General features: G+C 40.6%; 1 protein-coding gene across 2 annotated transcripts in view; it reads right to left on the reverse strand.

Annotated features, from left to right (window-relative positions):
- Positions 1-17,651, reverse strand: part of LOC122564386 (doublecortin domain-containing protein 2-like) — a 218,204-nt gene that overhangs the window by 93,262 nt on the left and 107,291 nt on the right. For both annotated transcript variants that reach the window (XM_043719167.1, XM_043719166.1), the window contains exon 7: positions 15,806-15,995. In XM_043719167.1, the coding sequence (XP_043575102.1) occupies positions 15,806-15,995 (190 nt within the window). The remainder of the gene's footprint in view (positions 1-15,805; positions 15,996-17,651) is intronic.

Genomic DNA, 17,651 nt, shown 5'->3' on the forward strand with positions numbered 1-17,651 from the left:
AATAATCTACTCTGTTTGTGAAATAGTTGGGAAACTAAGGCAGCAGGGTGATTAGTCCTCATGAGAGTTCATTACTAGGATCAATCAGTCCACCTTATAATCCCTAGTGCAATACATGCAGACATCAATACAGTTGTAGAATTAATACTTAAATGAATTAGACTATTAAGGCTTCAAATTTTTCAATATGCAAGCAATGTGTAGCAAATATAAATCTTTGCACACTTAGTACACACATGGTTCAAATACTTTTTGATCACGCTAAAAAACTGAAATAGAAAAATGTCCAACATCAAAAGATAATAGAGGTTTTAAATCCTTTTCCCTCCCTGCAGAGAAAGTTCACCACATAACTGACATCAGTTCCAAAGGAAGTAATGTATGTTAGTTTAATTTCTAGTCTTAGATGCTGATCAGCCAGCATCCAGGATAGGAAGTACAGCAGCAGTTGGGTACACAGCATGGAGGCAACCCATAATGATTTCTTGGCTTACACACCTCCTGATCAGCATGTAAGATCAGAAAAGCTTCAGTTCTACGTTATTCCCTATGGAGTCATTCACATATGGTCCTTGCATGGGGGTATTGAGAGCATTCCTGGTTCCTCATGATAAAACAATCCAGAATCCAAATGCTAAGCTCAATTTAGGAAAGCAGAACAAGATTAAAACAGCACTGTTCACAGCTACCAGCAGTACATTCTTTATGGATTATATTGTCTCCTTGAGCTTTCTAACTGAGAAGCAACTGGCTTGAGGTTATCCATGTCACTTTGCCCTGTGCTTGATCTATCTCTGCGACATTCGCATACACAGACTTCCCAACTCCTACCTAGGATTCCAAATTTGTCCATTGTTTGCATTAATGGATCCCAGATAATAAAGTCAGAGGAGTCGGGGAATCAAAATTTATTACATTATGCCTTCCTGAACAATACAAGAGAAATGCTTATACATATTGGCAACAAAACTTCTGTTCTCCATTAATAATTAAGGTACATTGCTTTTGACAGCTTTAAGCTTATTTGCTCTTACCTCGGGAAGTTCAGATTGCCTATTATGCATCATTTAGTTCATGTAGATTTATAACAGTATAATGCAAATCTAGGCATTACAAATCCCTAACCTCCTACCAAAGTAGTATTCCCAATACATAAATATTTGCACCAGTGAAATCTCTTTCATGCCAAATTTATAGAATCAATTGAAATTCTTTCAGCATTGGTCTTACCTTTAGTACAGCAGATGGATAACATTGCTGTTTTAATTTGCTGATGAACTTAAATAAATTAAAATTAAAGCAACTACACAACCATTTCCCATATTTCTAAAACAAATCAACTTAAAAATTGCATTATGACGCCTCAAGATCTCAAAACAAAATCATTTATTTTTGAAAAGCAAATTAAGTAATTATAGTGTCACTTTAAAATATCCAACAATTCTCAGGCTGAATGTGGCTTCATATTATGTGCTCTTTTTCTGTCACTATTGGCCAACTTGTAAGGAGGTCTTGTGGCAATGTGCTGTTCTCTCTATCTGGGTTGAAAGTTCACCTTTCCTGAAAACTGTCATAACATTTCCAAACAGGTTGATTAAATTCATTTTTATTTTGGACAACTTGTAACAATGTTCAGGATTAATGGTTCCTGATCCATTTAGCAGCTAAACATACCATAAAGATCTCACTGATTGACCTCCTAACAGGGTTCAAGAACATTAGGCTTTTTTTGATCACCTAACACAAGGGGTCAGCATCACTGCACAGCTCTTTGCTATGCTGTTTCCAGGTCTTGAATATTTCTTTTGATTCAATTATCAGAATTAACCATAAAAATCAAGGTGCACCCTAACCACAATGGAATGCCTTCAAACTCAGACTGTCTCTTCTTCAGCTAAATCAATCCAGTTTATCACATAAATGCACACCCCATCATCTTTCTGATATGGAAAAGCTTTCCATTTACAGCTATATTAAGTTGAATCTGCTATAGTTCTGCACTTGCGAAGGTGGTTTCAATTCTTCAATAATTTCTCCACTGCTTTATCAAACTCTACTGACCTCCTCAGTCCAGTATCATTTATAAATCTGAATAATTAACTCGCATATCTGAATCCAGCTGATTTACATAGTTCAGAACAAGTGGAGGAACAATAACACTCTTCTCTGAGCTGATAGCTGCCAATTTTGCTCCCTTTCAACGATGATGCTATTTTGCCATTTACTCTGAAAACCTGATAGGACTGTGGTTACTCAAGTTTTGTTTCATTGGCTTACTTTAAAATTCAGGCCTTCACTATTAAGGTAGAAGGTTTCAAATCCAGGAGAGAGGCTATCAGCTGATGAAAGGGGCACAAAAGACTCAGAGACTTCTATTGCACTAATATACAGTCTTACCTTTCTCATCTGCGACAAGAATATTGAGGGTCAGCAGTTATTAAAATTTCAACACTGGTTAGCTACTATTGTGTGGAGTAAAGAACCAAGGAAACATTGCTGTTTAATGAAGAGATAATGAGGAGATGCTGGTGTTGGACTGGGGTGGACAAGGTCAGAAGTCACACAACACTAGGTTATGGTCCAACAGGTTTTCTTGAAATCACAAGCTTTCAGAGCGCTGCTTCTTCAACAAATGAAGTCACTTCACCTGACGAAGGAGCAGCGCTCCGATAGCTTGTGATTTCAAATAAACCTTTTGGATGAAGACCTAGTGTCATGTGACTTCTGACCTAAGGTAGAGATGAATGCAACTAAAAGCTAAATTAAGAACTTTTAAACTTTGAAAATAAACTTCAACAATTTTGAAATAAAACAAGCAACAGCTTTCATATTAATGTGAATAGAATTAGGAATTATGGGCATACAGTCACTAAAAACATATAAACCATTAAGGGTTGAAATCTTTCAATCACCTTGTTTCCCTGAGCTATACTCCCAATGTGCAGTGATTACCATGGATTGTGAACATATGTTTGATGTAGACATATGAGCAAACGCATATGGGCCATTATAACATGCAAATTCTTAGTCAAGTAGCTCTGAAGATTCAATCAGCTTACTCAGGAAATACCAAAGTACATCTTTTAAATTAATAATGAAAATGTTATAGATATAAAAGTTGGTTATGTGGTATATGACAAGTTATGATTTCTGAACAAGAGAGTGGTTGGACAAAGATATAAACAGGCCCATATCAAGGCCAGTCATTTTGGCTTCGCAGTTTTAGCAAAAAGCTAGTCACGAGTAAAAATGATCCAAAAGAGCTTGAAATATATCCCAGGATACTATTCACAATGCCAGAAAGGAGCCACTGAACAGAATTTTCCCAGGGATGGATTGGCAAGAAAGTTGAGAAAATCATATCAGGTCGGCAGTGAGGAGTGTCTTGATTCAGAAACTAAGAAGTTCACTTTTCAACTAAGCGTTGAATGCCGAGATCAGATTTGCACCATTGAAACCTATTTGCATGAATTTGCATGTATTTGCTTCTCATTATCATTAACCACTCCTCAGTTATAAGTGTATTTCTATTCTCTGTCCTGTCAGATAGAAATTAGATGGCAATTATGTCGACATGAAAGTCAGAGCAACTTGCCCAGCAACTCCAGCTTGCTCTTGCAGAACTTCATCCTGTACACAAGGCACAATCATCTCAAGGCATGCTCTACAGGCAATGGCTGCCCACACAAACCTGGCATCAGACACTTACCAGTATTTACAAATGTGAGATTGCATTTACAATGAAGCATTATCATGTGCCATCAGAAAGGTTTTTACAATAATTTCCCTCTCACAATGAGACTCTCTACCTGCCTGTCGGCCCTGGAGTTTTTTCAAACAACCCAAGAGCATTTGTATCTACAGAAGCCAGACATATGGAGGTATCTGCCCAGAGGCAGGTGCACCCTCCTTGGTGTGAACTCCTGCAGGGTCAAGAGTGGCAAACAGGGTGGAGGTAGCTGACCTAGCCAACTCTGAGTGTCCTGGGAGTAGATGGCTGGGGGGTGGTGTTGGGCAGCCTACATATGGTGCATCCCCTAGTGGTGTTTCGCCCAACCTGTCTCCTTGTGAGCAAGGGACACCTAGACTGAGGTCAAGATCCTGCATCTCCCTGCCATTTCCCATTGGAGAGCTGTACAGTGGATCCAACGGCCATTGACAGCATTGAACCTAGCACATCAACACTTCCATGAAGGCAGGCAGACATTCAGATGCCAGAGGCAACATGGTACAAAAGGCACTGAGGCAGTCCTGTAACCTTTCTGTCAGTTTTCCCACTGTCTGTCTCTGACAAACCTGCTTGCTGCCCCTGTGTCAGCTTGGGTATTTTGATGAAGTCGTTGTGGTTCTGTTCGCCGAGCTGGGAATTTGTGTTGCAGACGTTTCATCCCCTGTCTAGGTGACATCCTCAGTGCTTGGGAGCCTCCTATGAAGCGCTTCTGTGATCTTTCATCCGGCATTTGTAGTGGTTTGAATCTGCCGCTTCCGGTTGTCAGTTCCAGCTGTCCGTTGCAGTGGCCGGTATATTGGGTCCAGGTCGATGTGCTTATTGATTGAATTTGTGGATGAGTGCCATGCCTCTAGGAATTCCTTGGCTTGTCCTATAATAGTTGTGTTGTCCCAGTCGAATTCATGTTGCTTGTCAACTGCGTGTGTCACAGTCTGGAGGCAGCCTTGCTGGTCCATCCTCTGAGGGTTCTGTGATTTCTTCTCAGCGGTGGAGGAAGAGGTGTCCTGTGCTGCTGGCATATTGGACTTTGAGACTGTGTTGATACTACTAGTGCCTGCAGGAGACGGGGGAGAGAAATTATTGCCAACAAGGGGCAAAAGGTGAGGTGAGGTGAGGTGAGGTGAATTGAATTTATTGTCACGTGTACCGAGGCAAAGTGAAAAGTTTCGTCTTGTGAGTAATACAGGCAGATCACAGAGTTAAGTAGCATAAATAAGTAAATAATAGGTAAACTGTGGCAAAAAAAACCCACAGATACAGGCGAATGTTAAGAGGTTGTGAGTCCATTCAGTATTCTAACAACAGTAGGATAGAAATTCTTATGAAACCGGCTGGTGCATGTGTTGATCCACATTGATCCACAGTGGCAGTAATTGGAGAACAGCACAGCAACAGCAAATGCTTTTTACTTTTTGGTGGGACACAGAAGTTTCTGCGTGGGTAGTTTCCATCCTCACTGGCCAACACCTCTCCTTCTAAGGAATGAGAAGCAAAATATCAGGTGTCCACTACCCATCTTGCCAGCCTATTATGAATTATTTTCTCCTCCTGGAGGGAAGAGACTGTGTAAAAAGTGGGTGACACAGCTGTTAACATTGGTGGAGGTGGGAGAAAGGTGATGAAATGAAATGAGTGGGTAGACAGTGCAGAGTCCATGCAGGTGTACTGGTGTAAGGGCATGAGGTAGATGAGAGCAAGTTGGGGAAGATATGCAAGAGTGAGATGGGTAAACCGTGAGCCTTGGAAGCAGAGGGAAGATGGTGGCACTTAACTAGGCACAGCAGGGAAGATCATTGACTGCTGAGCCTTTATCCAATACATTGAGCCCACACCAAGCCCAAACCAGCATGGCAGTGTTTGGTGTTGTGGTCTCCTCTGCTGGTCCTTGAGGAACAGGTCAACCTTCTTTGGCATTACTCCATCTACCAGGACCAGTGGGTCCCTGTCTACAAAGTGGGATGCCAATTTTTCTTGCCTATCATGTCAGAGGCAAATAAAACACAATGTGCTGTAGCTGTGGAGTGCCAGAAATGAACCAAGGGCAGAACTGCCTTTATACATGGTGCCTGCACCAGGTATTCCAGATGACCCAGCAGTGGGCAGTGGGAAACATGACAAGTGGGTTGTCATAAGAGCATGGTGTTCAGACAATGAGGCAAGTTTGGGAAAATAGTACAAGAAAACACACTCATCCTTAAAGACAGAAACCCTCCAAGAATCTCAACAAAAAAATGGTAAATTAGTTATTCCTTTTCAAACCTAGTGCTAGCCATTTTTAACAAACAAAAGATTCCAAAATACCAAGGCCTCTATCAGTTCATAAATCCAATCTGTTGGCTGAAAGATTGGAGAAAAAGAGGAGAACACAATGACAGATCTTGTAACAACATAGATCACTTGTAGTGCCTGACTATTGAAATGAAACTTTACATTCAGGCATACTTTATGTAAATTTTCTGCTCTATTCCAGGTAAAACAATCATTTCAGTATTTATACCAACTAAATGGGGCACAGTGGTTAGCACTGCTGCCTCACAGCGTCAGAGACCGGGGTTCAATTCCCGCCTCAGGCGACTGACTGTATGGAGTTTGCACATTCTCCCCGTGTCTGCGTGGGTTTCCTCCGGGTGCTCCGGTTTCCTCCCACAATCCAAAAATGTGCAGGTTAGGTGAATTGGCCATGCTAAATTGCCTGTAGTGTTAGGTGTAGGGGAATGTGTTTGAGTGGGTGCGCTTCAGCGGATCAGTGTGGACTAGTTGGGCTGAAGGACCTGTTTCCACACTGTAAGTAATCTAAATGACTCCCGAGCTGATGAAGAATGTCAATTGACTATTATTACGGGTGATTTAGAGGTGTTCAAATTTGGTAGGGAGTTGACAAAGTAAGTAGGAGAAATTCCTTTTACTGGATGGATTGCCAGAAATCAGAGGACCCTGTTAGCAGGTAATTAAGAAAAGAACGAGGGGTGAAACAAGAAGACTTTGTTTAAACTATCTTGTGTTGTTCTGATCTAGAATGCATTGTTTCAAAGGGGATGTAACAGGAACTCTCAAGAGGAAATTGGCTGCATACTTGAAAAGGTAACATTTGGAGGACTACAAGAAAGAGGGGAGTGGGATTAAGTTGGTCACTGCTTTCAATTTGGCAGGTTCAGCCTTTTGGCCTGCTTCTGCATCATAAAATTCTACCTTTCTATGAAGAAGCGACTATATTGAATTTTATTCAACGTTTGGAAAATAGTATGAATGAACAAGAAACAATCACAATAACTAACACTTCTGTGATTCTGTGAAACTTTCATATATTCCTATCAGGGCACACAGATTTAAAGTGAATTGCAAATATGGCAAATGTGTTGTGAGAGTTTTTTTCAGCTCTGGAATGCACTGCCTGTGGTGTGGTGGAGGGTATGGGAAAAAGCCAGGTTAATGGCAGAAAGTCAGAATGCCGGCTTTAGAGTCAGTGCAGATAAAATGGGCCAAATTGTCTCCTTCAGTTCTCTAGCAATAATGCGATTCTGTGAAATATCTACTGTATCAATGCTTCACAAATGAATACATGACCATACTCCAGGCCAAGCTAAAATTGGCTGGGAAATCTTTAACGCAAGAAAGATGTCAAAATGAAAAATGACTCAAGGTACTAAACGATTGAGCGTATTAAGTGTCTACGATCAAGAATTCAGGCATGGTGAATCCAAAACATCCTGAGGGTTCTGCAGGATTCCTGCCCCATAAAAAGTCCTGAATGGAAAATTCTGCAGGATAAGTAACCTTCATTCCAGGAATGTGCTTGCTGGGCATGGAACTTTGCGAAGTGAGCTTAAACATATGAAAACTAACTTCAATTATTTGAAGGTGTACCTGAACCTGATGAACCAAGATCAATATATTCCGAATCTGAAGTAATTGGGTAATGAAATTTATATAACCAAACAGGAGCAGCAGAGTGGATTAAAACAGTGTGTGTTTCGTCTCCAAGTCTAGCTTCGCACACTTCAGACCAATGTTGCAGCTATGTCGGAATGGTCCCTTATGGCTGCAGTCTAAAGAATGTAGTTCTGATGCTCTCATACGTAATGAGATATGAATCAGAAAAATCACAGGTCAGTTCACAAATGTTACAAGGGAAGAAAATGCTTAAAAGTGTTTTGTAGGATAATACCAATGCTTATTTAAGGAATGTTAAATCCATGTCTGATAGTACATTTTTAAAGCAAGAGATCTTGCCTCACAAATCTTTATGGAATTCTTTCAGAACAATAAGCAAGGATTATATAATCCACTTTCCTTAAAACATTTCATAACACTGATTTAATCAGAAAAGCTAAAAAGGTAGTAGAATTGGCTGGAAATTAAACCAGCTGGATTTAATCTTGACTTAACACAAGAAAGCAGAAGTGATGATAAACCATAACGAGATGCAAAAACAATGAGGAATGGACCATTTAATGTGAATTGAAATAGACTGTCGAACATTGGTTAGGGCTAATGCCACAACGTATTATGAGGCAACTGCAGGTCTGCAATGATCTTGTCCAAGACAATTTAATAATGGGTGGAAGAACGGTATCATTTTAATTCAATGACATTCTTTATAAACCAATTTATGATATTGTACATGAGACACTCAGAGGCCTTCCTACGGTGTGCAAAGGAGATGTAGTTGCATCTTAGAATTAAAAAGTAATTCTGAAAACTAGGGAATATAGTTTCCATTGCTCACTATTTTTAGCATAACTAGATATGAGCACTAAACAGCCTCACATCTATGTATTCAACTTCATTTTAGAATTATAAAGTAATTACAGCACAGAATGAGGCAATTTGACATTTAGTGCCTTTGCCTGTCCCTGCAAAGGCAAAGTCCCACTCACCAGCACCTTCCCCCCTTTTCTTCTTCCCAAACCTTAGAAGGTATTGAATACCTACTTGACATGGAAACTTTGAAGACTATGAGGAAAGAGCAAGACTAGCTTGTCGTTGTTTTCGACTTATGCAAGCATGATGGGCTGAATGTCCTCCTTCTGTCTGATATGATCCTGTGAAAATATAAGCCCTGATTTCTCCACAGCACAGAAGTTCATGTTTCAAAATGCTTACCAGAGGACTCCGTTTCTGACTAAACTAAGAATTTAACAAAAAGCGTAGGGCAGCATTCTCCTTTTCAAAATTTATAATACAATAAGTGCAGTTAAATATATTAGTTATGACATGTAACATTTTAATAAAATGAAAGGAGTACAATTGCCTTCCATGAAGAAAGTTAAAATGCTTTTGGCAGATGGAAGATGAGAGTGGGTTTCCCATTGCATTCTCCCCACAAAATTGAATAATCAATATAAATAAATGTCACTATTGCCAGTGGTAGCTATTACCTGACCTGTTTGCCTTCATGTACACCTCTTATCTCCCACAGTGACAAAACCCGTTGCCTTTCACATAGCATCCAACTAAACATACTAGCAACCCTGAGGCACACATCCAGATCACAAATGTTGGCAGCCAGACTTTCACTGCACAAATTAGCAGGTTTCCTTGTCCAATCCTGTTTTAAAAGTATTCTTCCCAACCCTTTTCACTGCCCTCCAAGATTTTTATAAGGTGTTTATATAGATTTATCAAATGAGACTGACAACTGCGGACCGTTCAATCTGCCTCACTGACACCTTATCATATCCACATTCCATCAGAGGTCTCTTTCACCCCCATCCAGCAGCTGAAGAGAAGCACACAACCTGATTATGGGTTATTCACACAACAGAGGGAATTAAATATTAAAGCTTTGCAGTAGCACAGTGGTCTCCCAAACAAACCATCCCAGCTGTTTTCACTTCAGTACTCTGTCAGACACACAGCCTCAGCCATTGATTGAAAACACATTTTCAGGCAACAGCAATAGACTGTGCGCCCAGGGTGCCTGCCATCTGTCTTGGTCAATTCTGCAACTCGGCTGCAAGGTCAGGAGTGCGAGGTGATGCAAGGACAGGCTGACCTTGGCTGTACCATGGTCACCTCAAGTACAATATCACTAGAGCAAATGATGTTGGAAGCAGATTTTAAAAGAAATGATAAAAATGCTAAACGTTCAGACAAGGAAAGAAAGGTGAATGTTCTAGTCAATCATAAATGTTAACTCCTAGTTGGTCATTTTCAGAATATTATTTATAGTTGCTTGCAGATGTACAATCCCAGTTGTCTCCAATACATATAACAGTTCTTTACTGCCATCTTCAGAAAAGTCTTGATACTACAATTTTAAAGGAACCCATTAGAATTTTAAAGCACAAAAGATGGCCATTTGGTCCAAAACATCTGTGCTAGTTGTTACTGATTACTCAATATTCTTTTCAATTTTTTTCTTAAATATTTACTATTTATCATTACATACATCCTGCTTCGACTATTGTTTCTGATAGGGCATTCAAAGTTTAAAAGTAAAATTCTCCTAAAACCTTCCTTCACTAAACAGAATTTAATGAGAAAGTGCTTGAGTTGGATAAGCAATTGGTTTTGTTTTCAATCGGTGAATTGTGATTATTAACAGTAATGGTTTGTGTTGAGACTAGTTAATATTGAAATTCTGCCAGTACTGCTGGTGTTCATACCATGACAAAGATGATAGAGGAAATTATCCATAAGTTTGTAAATTATACAATGACTTGGAATAATGATATAACCTTGAAAAGATTACTACAACCAGGTTGAGATGCAACGGGGAAAGCAATCTGCAAACACCCTGTTCACATTATTTTGAAAGACTCAGTTTTCCAAAGTCACATTAAGTCATGGCCTCCTCTACCCTCTCAAATGGACATTAATGATCTAGTAATTTCCTCCTATTTCAACCTGTAAGGAAGTATTTCTGGTGTCCTGACCAACAGCTACCCCCAAACAAGATTAAAGCCAGAAAATCTGTGTTTGTGGGATCTTGCTGTACATAGATCGGCAATTGCATTTCCTATATTACTTGTCCTCTATATGCCTGAGATGTCCTGAAGCCACGAATGGCACTACATAACTGTAAAGTTCCAAGAGATATTTCATTTCATCAAATGTTATATTTCATTTCAGCACAGGTCGTTTAATACAGCCATCTTTACAACAAACTTATCCTCGTCTTTCCTGAAAATTGTCACAGTTGCAGCAATAAACTAAAGTTCAAGATATGGACAATGAGCTAACTTGTGTATATTCAAGTCTGCATTACATGGTAGAGAAACAGAGTAACTGAGGGAGTTAGAGATATAGGAAAGGCAAACAAACAAACAAACAAATTGCAAATAGAAGTTTGAACTGAAAATGTATGAAGAGTACTGCACAAAAGAGAGCCAAAGTGACCGCTGAGACTTTGCTGAGTAAGAGTGAGAGAGATAAGAAGATTGCGTTGTGTTATATGAAGAATTGTTTTTAAAGGCAGGAAATTCTTTACAGCCAACTAAGCGCATGTAAAGAATAATTCCTGATGTAACGTAAAAAAACAAGGTGTCACCTTGTGCACAGTGAGCTCTCTCAAACAATAATATGATGATCCATCTGTTTTTGCTATGTTGATTGAGGGAAAAATATTGGTCGGATACCTGAGGTAATCATCCTGCTCTTCTGTGAAATAGGGCCCAGAATCTTTAACATCTACATAAAAGGCAAATGAGCTCTTGGTTTAACGTTTCATCAAAAGGACAACAACTTCAGCAGTTCAATGCTCCCTCACTCCTGCACTGGAATGTTAGTCTTGATTATTTGTATTCAAGTCCTGAATTTCAAAGGTGGGGTTAAGGTGAGGTGAGGTTCTTCCACAGTAGCAGAACAGAAGGAAACAAGTGAATATGAAATGAGGAGAAACAGAAGACCTGCAACTGAAGCTTGGATATCAATTTTATTCTTCGTGTTGATTAGGTTTCAAACTAAAGACTTATAGGAGGAAGACTATCCAAAAAGTTTAAAAAAAAAACACTCAAAGATAAAATATAAAGAAACAACAAAAATCGAGAATGGTTTGGACTTTGCAATAATTGTATTCTTGTTACATTAAGTGTTCACTATAACTACTCCTCAGAAACTGAAAGCAACTTCTGGAGTCCACACAGCCAAGTTAAACGTGTAAATCCAGATGTTGCTGTGCATTATTTAACACTACTCCAGAAGTATGCCATTGAAGACTTCCCAGAATGTTCCATCAGGTTAGACCAACCAGAAGCACTGCAACAGTGGTATAGAGTCAACAAGGTGTGGCCCCAGAAACACTCAACATTGAGTTTGAATCCTGTGGTGCCTGATAGGACCAGTTCAAACATGAGCAAAGAAGCCTCCTGATTTCTGACTACTGCTCACCCTCAGCTGATGATTCAGTATTCACACTGAACAACACTTAGAGGAGGCACTAAGTGTACTCTGGATGGGAATCTTCAATGTCCATTATCAAGAGTAGCTAGTTAGCATCAGTACTAATTTGCGTGGCTGAACTCTGAAAGTTGCTTCTGCCAGATTGTGTCTACAGCAGATGATGAATATACCACATGATGGGAAAAACCTACTCAACATCGTCCACATCAATCTAGCAGTCACAGATGAATCTAATTACCAGAGTATCCGCAGGAGTAACCATGGTCATTGGGAAGACAAAGTTCAGTTTTCAGAGAAAGAGAGAAGACTCTCTACCTTGTGCAGTAATACCATTGTATAAAAGAGTAGACCCATCAGCTCTGAACTGATCGTGCATGAGGTGCTATTGGCCAGCAACTGCATAATAAGACTTGTTCCACCACACAGAGTGTAATCTCACTCCGAATTATCATTAACATCGAACTATGGAACCAGCACTGGTTCAATGTGGAGTGCAGCAGAGACGTCTGGGGCAGTATCAGGCATTCTAAAAATGAGATGTCAATCTAATGAAGTTACACACAGGATGACAAGTATGTAAAACAGTAGAAGCAGCATATAATGACTGAGTTAAGTGATCTCATAACCAACAGATTTAATCAAATTTCTGCAGTCCGATAACATCCAGTTGAGAATTAAAGTAGATTGTTAAACCACTAACAACAAGAGGGAGTGGTCTCCGTGGAATGCTGATAGGAGTGGGGAGGGAAGTATATCTCTGGTGGTGGGGTCTGATTGTAGGTGGGTGGAAATGGTGGAGGATAATATTAAGTGGGGTGCAAGATGAGGACCAGCGGGTTCTATGCTTGTTGCAGGTGGAGGGGTAGAGTTCATGGAGGAAAGTGCGAGTAGTGGAGGAGATGTGCTGGAGGGCATTGTTGATCATGTGGGAAGGGAAATTGCAGTCCTTGAAATAGGAGGCCATCTGGGATGTCCTGGAGAGGAATTGGTCCTCCTGGGAGCAGATGCGGCAGACTTGGAGGAATTGGGAGTAAGGGATTGTGTTTTTACAGGGGGTGGGGGTGGGAGGATGTGTTGTCCAGGTAGCTGTGGCTTACAGTGGGTTTGAAGTAGGTGTCCATGTTGAGTTGGTCACTGGAGATGGCGGAGTCCAGTAAGGGGAGGGAGGTTTTTGAAATGGTCCAGATGAACTTGAGGTCAGGGTGGAAGGTGTTTGTGCAGTTGCAGTCCTCCTCATGGGAGCATGAGGTGGCGCTGATACAGTCATCGATGTAGCGGAGGAAAAGATGTGGGATGGTGCCAGTGTAACTGCAGAAGATGGACTGTTCCACATACCCGAAGACACAGGCATAGCTGCACCAATGCAGGTGCCCATGGGTACCCCTTTGGTCTGAAGGAAGTGGGAGGATTTGAAAGAGGATGGGACCAGTTCCGCCAATCAAATGAATGTGTTGGTGGAGGGGGATTGGTTGAGTCAGCAGGAGAGGAAGATACGGAGGACTTGGAGGCCTTCGTCATGGCGGATGGACATGTAGAGGGACTGATGTCCATGGTGAAGATGAGGTGTTCAGGAGCGGGGAAACAAAAGTCATGGAGGATGTGGAGGGCGGGAGTGGTGTCCTAAATGTATATGTGGGGAGTTCCTGGACCATGGGGCTCAGGACGGTGTCAAGATATGAGGAGATATGCTTGGTGGGGCAGGAACAGGCTGAGACGATGGGTCAACCAGGGCAGTCGGGTTTGTGAATTTTAAGTACAAGAATCAACTGAGTGCACTGGCCAGCAGCCTCATGTATTGCAGAAGATGTCTTCCAGAACTAGTCACATCCCAAGCCAAGCTGTTCCAGTACAGCCACAATTCTGGCATCTACCCAAATAATGAAGAAAATTGTGCACAATAAGCATGATAAATCCAACCCAGCCAATTACCATGCCAGCAGACTACTCTGAATCATCAATAAAGTGCTGGAAGGGGGAACTGACAATATTATCAAGCAGCATTTACATAGCAATAACCTGCTTACTGATGCTTAGTTTGGGTTGTTCCAAACCATTTATCTCCAGATCTCAACACAGTCCTGGACAATACAATCCTCCAGACATGAGAGACTGATTAACCTTTAAGTTAATGTAACATTTGATTGAGTGTGACATTGAGGAGCCCTACTGAAACTGAAGCGAATGGAAATCAAGAGAAAAAAAGATTCCTCTGGTTGGAGTCTGATATAACGGAAGATTACGGGACACCCATTTCAACCCCAGGCAGTGTCCTATGCCAAACCATAAATCCTCCCACTTCCTTCAGCTGCTTCATCAATGAACTTCCCAACAACCTAAACTCGGAAGTGAGGACGTTCACTGATGACAGAGTGCTCAATGCAATTCATAACTCCACAGAAACTGTATATGCAGCTAGACCTGGACAACATTCAAGTTCAGCTAAGAAAGAGCAAATAACATGCCCATCACACAATGATATGGGTTTCCCTTTTCCTATTACACTATGTTGAATGAGGGGTAGCTGAATGTTTTAATAATGAACTGAGTTCATAGTAACTGTGAAACCGGCTGACTGGCCCTGAACGAGTGATATACTCTTGTTGAATATCAAATTTCACCACTATTGTAAGAAATGCCAATGTAAACATTTTATACAAGCTAGAAACGATAGTTTAGTTCTACCTTAATCCCATGTGCATGCAACAATAATTTATTTCACTCTCTGTAAAAGTTAAGGCAAATTGAAGGCAAAGGAATTCAATGTTTTTCAATTTCTGAGTTTGAAGACTGTAAGAAATACTGCAATGTGATTGGCTGTTTACTCTGCTTGATGACAGCAAGCCTGGAGATAAGTTAGATTGAGGGGGAGCAACACATTCAAACTGCCTATCGGAAAAAGTAAGTCCACACTACTAGGTTGCCAGGTCTGTATGGACAGCTTTCTTTGAAGTTAGCAGCAGCATTCATTGCTTCACCTCTGATTATGAAGTACAGCCCAATGAATTGGATGTAAGGTAGTCTTGTGATGCAGTTGGTAGTGTCCCTGCCTCTGATCCAGAGGTTCTGGGTTTAAGTCCCCCTCTAGGAACCAATGGTCATCAAGGGTTTGTTCATGATGTGGACAGACAGGTTGAACATCAACTTGCACATATTCCCAACAAACACTAGTGGCAGGTGGTAAGAGAGGGTGCTGCTCCTGGTCAACAATATGATGTTAAAGATTTGGAGCCTATACCATCACAATTCATAGCTACAGCTTGAAACATGCATTTAAAAGTGTATGTTGTTAAAGCAACTCAAATCCTTTGGCATGGGAAGGGCAGGAGGAGGCTGTTATTTCAGTTGATTGAATGACTGGGAGTGCATCGCATTAATGCCAACCATACTGGATTCAATCCCAGTTCTGGAGCTGCCACCTTGCAGGTGGTGGGAGATCATGCTGCTGTAGGTTGGACCTGTCATTAGCAGAGAATTCAGGAAGGTGACAACCGAGATATATCATAGCTGCAGATGATTCTTGTTTGGCAGATGGGATCCATTGTCTGCCCCAACACAATTTACCTCCATCATGTACATTACTGCTTCAGTGACTGTGACTTAATTTGATTGACAAAAGTGGCTGTGGTAAAAAGATATTAATTGGTAGAGGCACTGATAAATTTCTGAGACCCTCTTCAAATGTTGTGACAAAATTCTGCACACAACATAATGTAAAAGAAAAGAATAACTTACCATCCTCTTGAATAAGTTTTGGGTTTCCAATATCCTCCTTAACGTTCCTCACTTTGATGGGTTTTGCATGGAACACTGATTCTTCTCCAGTTGTAATTTGTTCCTTCTTTCCTTTCCTTTTTGCTGGCTGTGGTGAATTCATTGGATATGCTTCACTTGTGGTCCCTGTTGAACGAACTTGGCGATCTCCCTGTTAATTCAGCAAACCCCAGTGAGATCAATAGTCATTTGTGGATCTGCACTAGTTTTTCAATAAAAAAAATCTCTACAAGCGTACAAATTATTAAAGGCTTTCTTCGGTATGGGTGAGGGAAATTTATTGCTAGGAAATACCAGGTAATAGGCATTTTTAAGCAAACCCAAGCAACTCACAGACTTGCTACTCAGCTGTTGGGTATTGCTTGAAATCAAGAAAATGTAAGCTCAGTAAAAATAATGATAATGGAATATAATTCCAGGGCCCAAATATTGGAGTATAAGAGCTCCTTATAACAATTAAAGGTAATTCTGTTAATTGTGTTAAAGGTAAATCTGTTTAGTGACTGTTTAAAGTGACATGTATTTTTTATTTGAGATAGCCTTCACCTGCTAATTTATGTTTGAATCCCTGAATTCTAAATTATTTTAAACAGTAAAAGTTTGGAAAAGTGATATCTTGTACAGTAGTTCTCTTTCCATTGGTGTTGTGAGAATTCCTTTGTTATTGAAGAACGTTATTGAAGTTTACAAGAATTGTAAGGATATTTTAAAATGAGGATCAATTCAATTTTTTAAGCTATTGATAAATTTGGAACCACAATGCAAGGTGATATGCCAAAGATTTTTAGGTATTAAATAACATGCTTGGAAATATACCTACCTAGCTACCTTCATAGAGTTCAACCTGTGTTCTATAGCCTATAACATTGCCCAATGAATGGAGTCATCTTTCTACTTGAAGTCTAGCTACACAAAAAAATCACTTGAATGAAGACACATTGCCTTTTACTGCTATTCACAAAGTACATATTATATACAGGTCAGAAACAAACCATTCGCTCCAACTGGCTCAGACTTCAAAAAAACTCTCTGTTCCTCTGAGTGTAACCCCTCTCCCTTTGCTTCACCATAGGTGGCAGTAATAGATACAATAAAGTAACTTGGCAGGCCACAACAGAGGCTGGTTAAGAGCCAACCACACTGGACTGGCACAGAAGTCACATATGTACCAGACCAGACCATGTTTCTTTCTCTGAAGGGCATATGTGAACCAGTTGGGATTAAATGATAAAATGATTAAACAGCGTGGAGGTCGTGTCCCAGTGTGAAGTGTCCAGGTACTCCAGCGGCCCACCAGGCAATCTCATTCAGGAGTGATGGTCTCGGCCTGGCATGGCGGTCTTCATTGGTGGAAGCTTCAGGCCCAGTATTCCAGCGGCCCAGCTTGGTGGTCTCACCTCAGCTGTGTCTTCAGGATATTCCACCATTCCTTAATTGGCTTTTCCTGAGCCCAGGAGCCATGGATGAACTTTGTCTGAATAATAAAAAAACTAAAATTACGTGTGCCTTCTGTCATTGATGTAGGTGCTTTGGTGGGACGACTTATAAAACTCTTCACTGCATTTTTCATGCAAAAGCATACCTGACAATAAAGTTCTATTCTATTCTACTCTAAACTGATGTACCTGGGCTTACTTCTATTAGTTTCTGACCAGTGATGCTGGAAGAGCACAGCAATTAAGGCAGCATCTGACGAGCAGCAAAATCGACATTTCGGGGAAAAGCCCTTCATCAGGAATAAAGGCAGAGAGCCTGAAGCGTGGAGAGATAAGCTAGAGGAGGGTGGGGGGGGGGAGAAAGTAGCATA

This window comes from Chiloscyllium plagiosum, chromosome 29 (assembly GCF_004010195.1).
Source record: "Chiloscyllium plagiosum isolate BGI_BamShark_2017 chromosome 29, ASM401019v2, whole genome shotgun sequence".
Taxonomy (NCBI): domain Eukaryota; kingdom Metazoa; phylum Chordata; class Chondrichthyes; order Orectolobiformes; family Hemiscylliidae; genus Chiloscyllium; species Chiloscyllium plagiosum.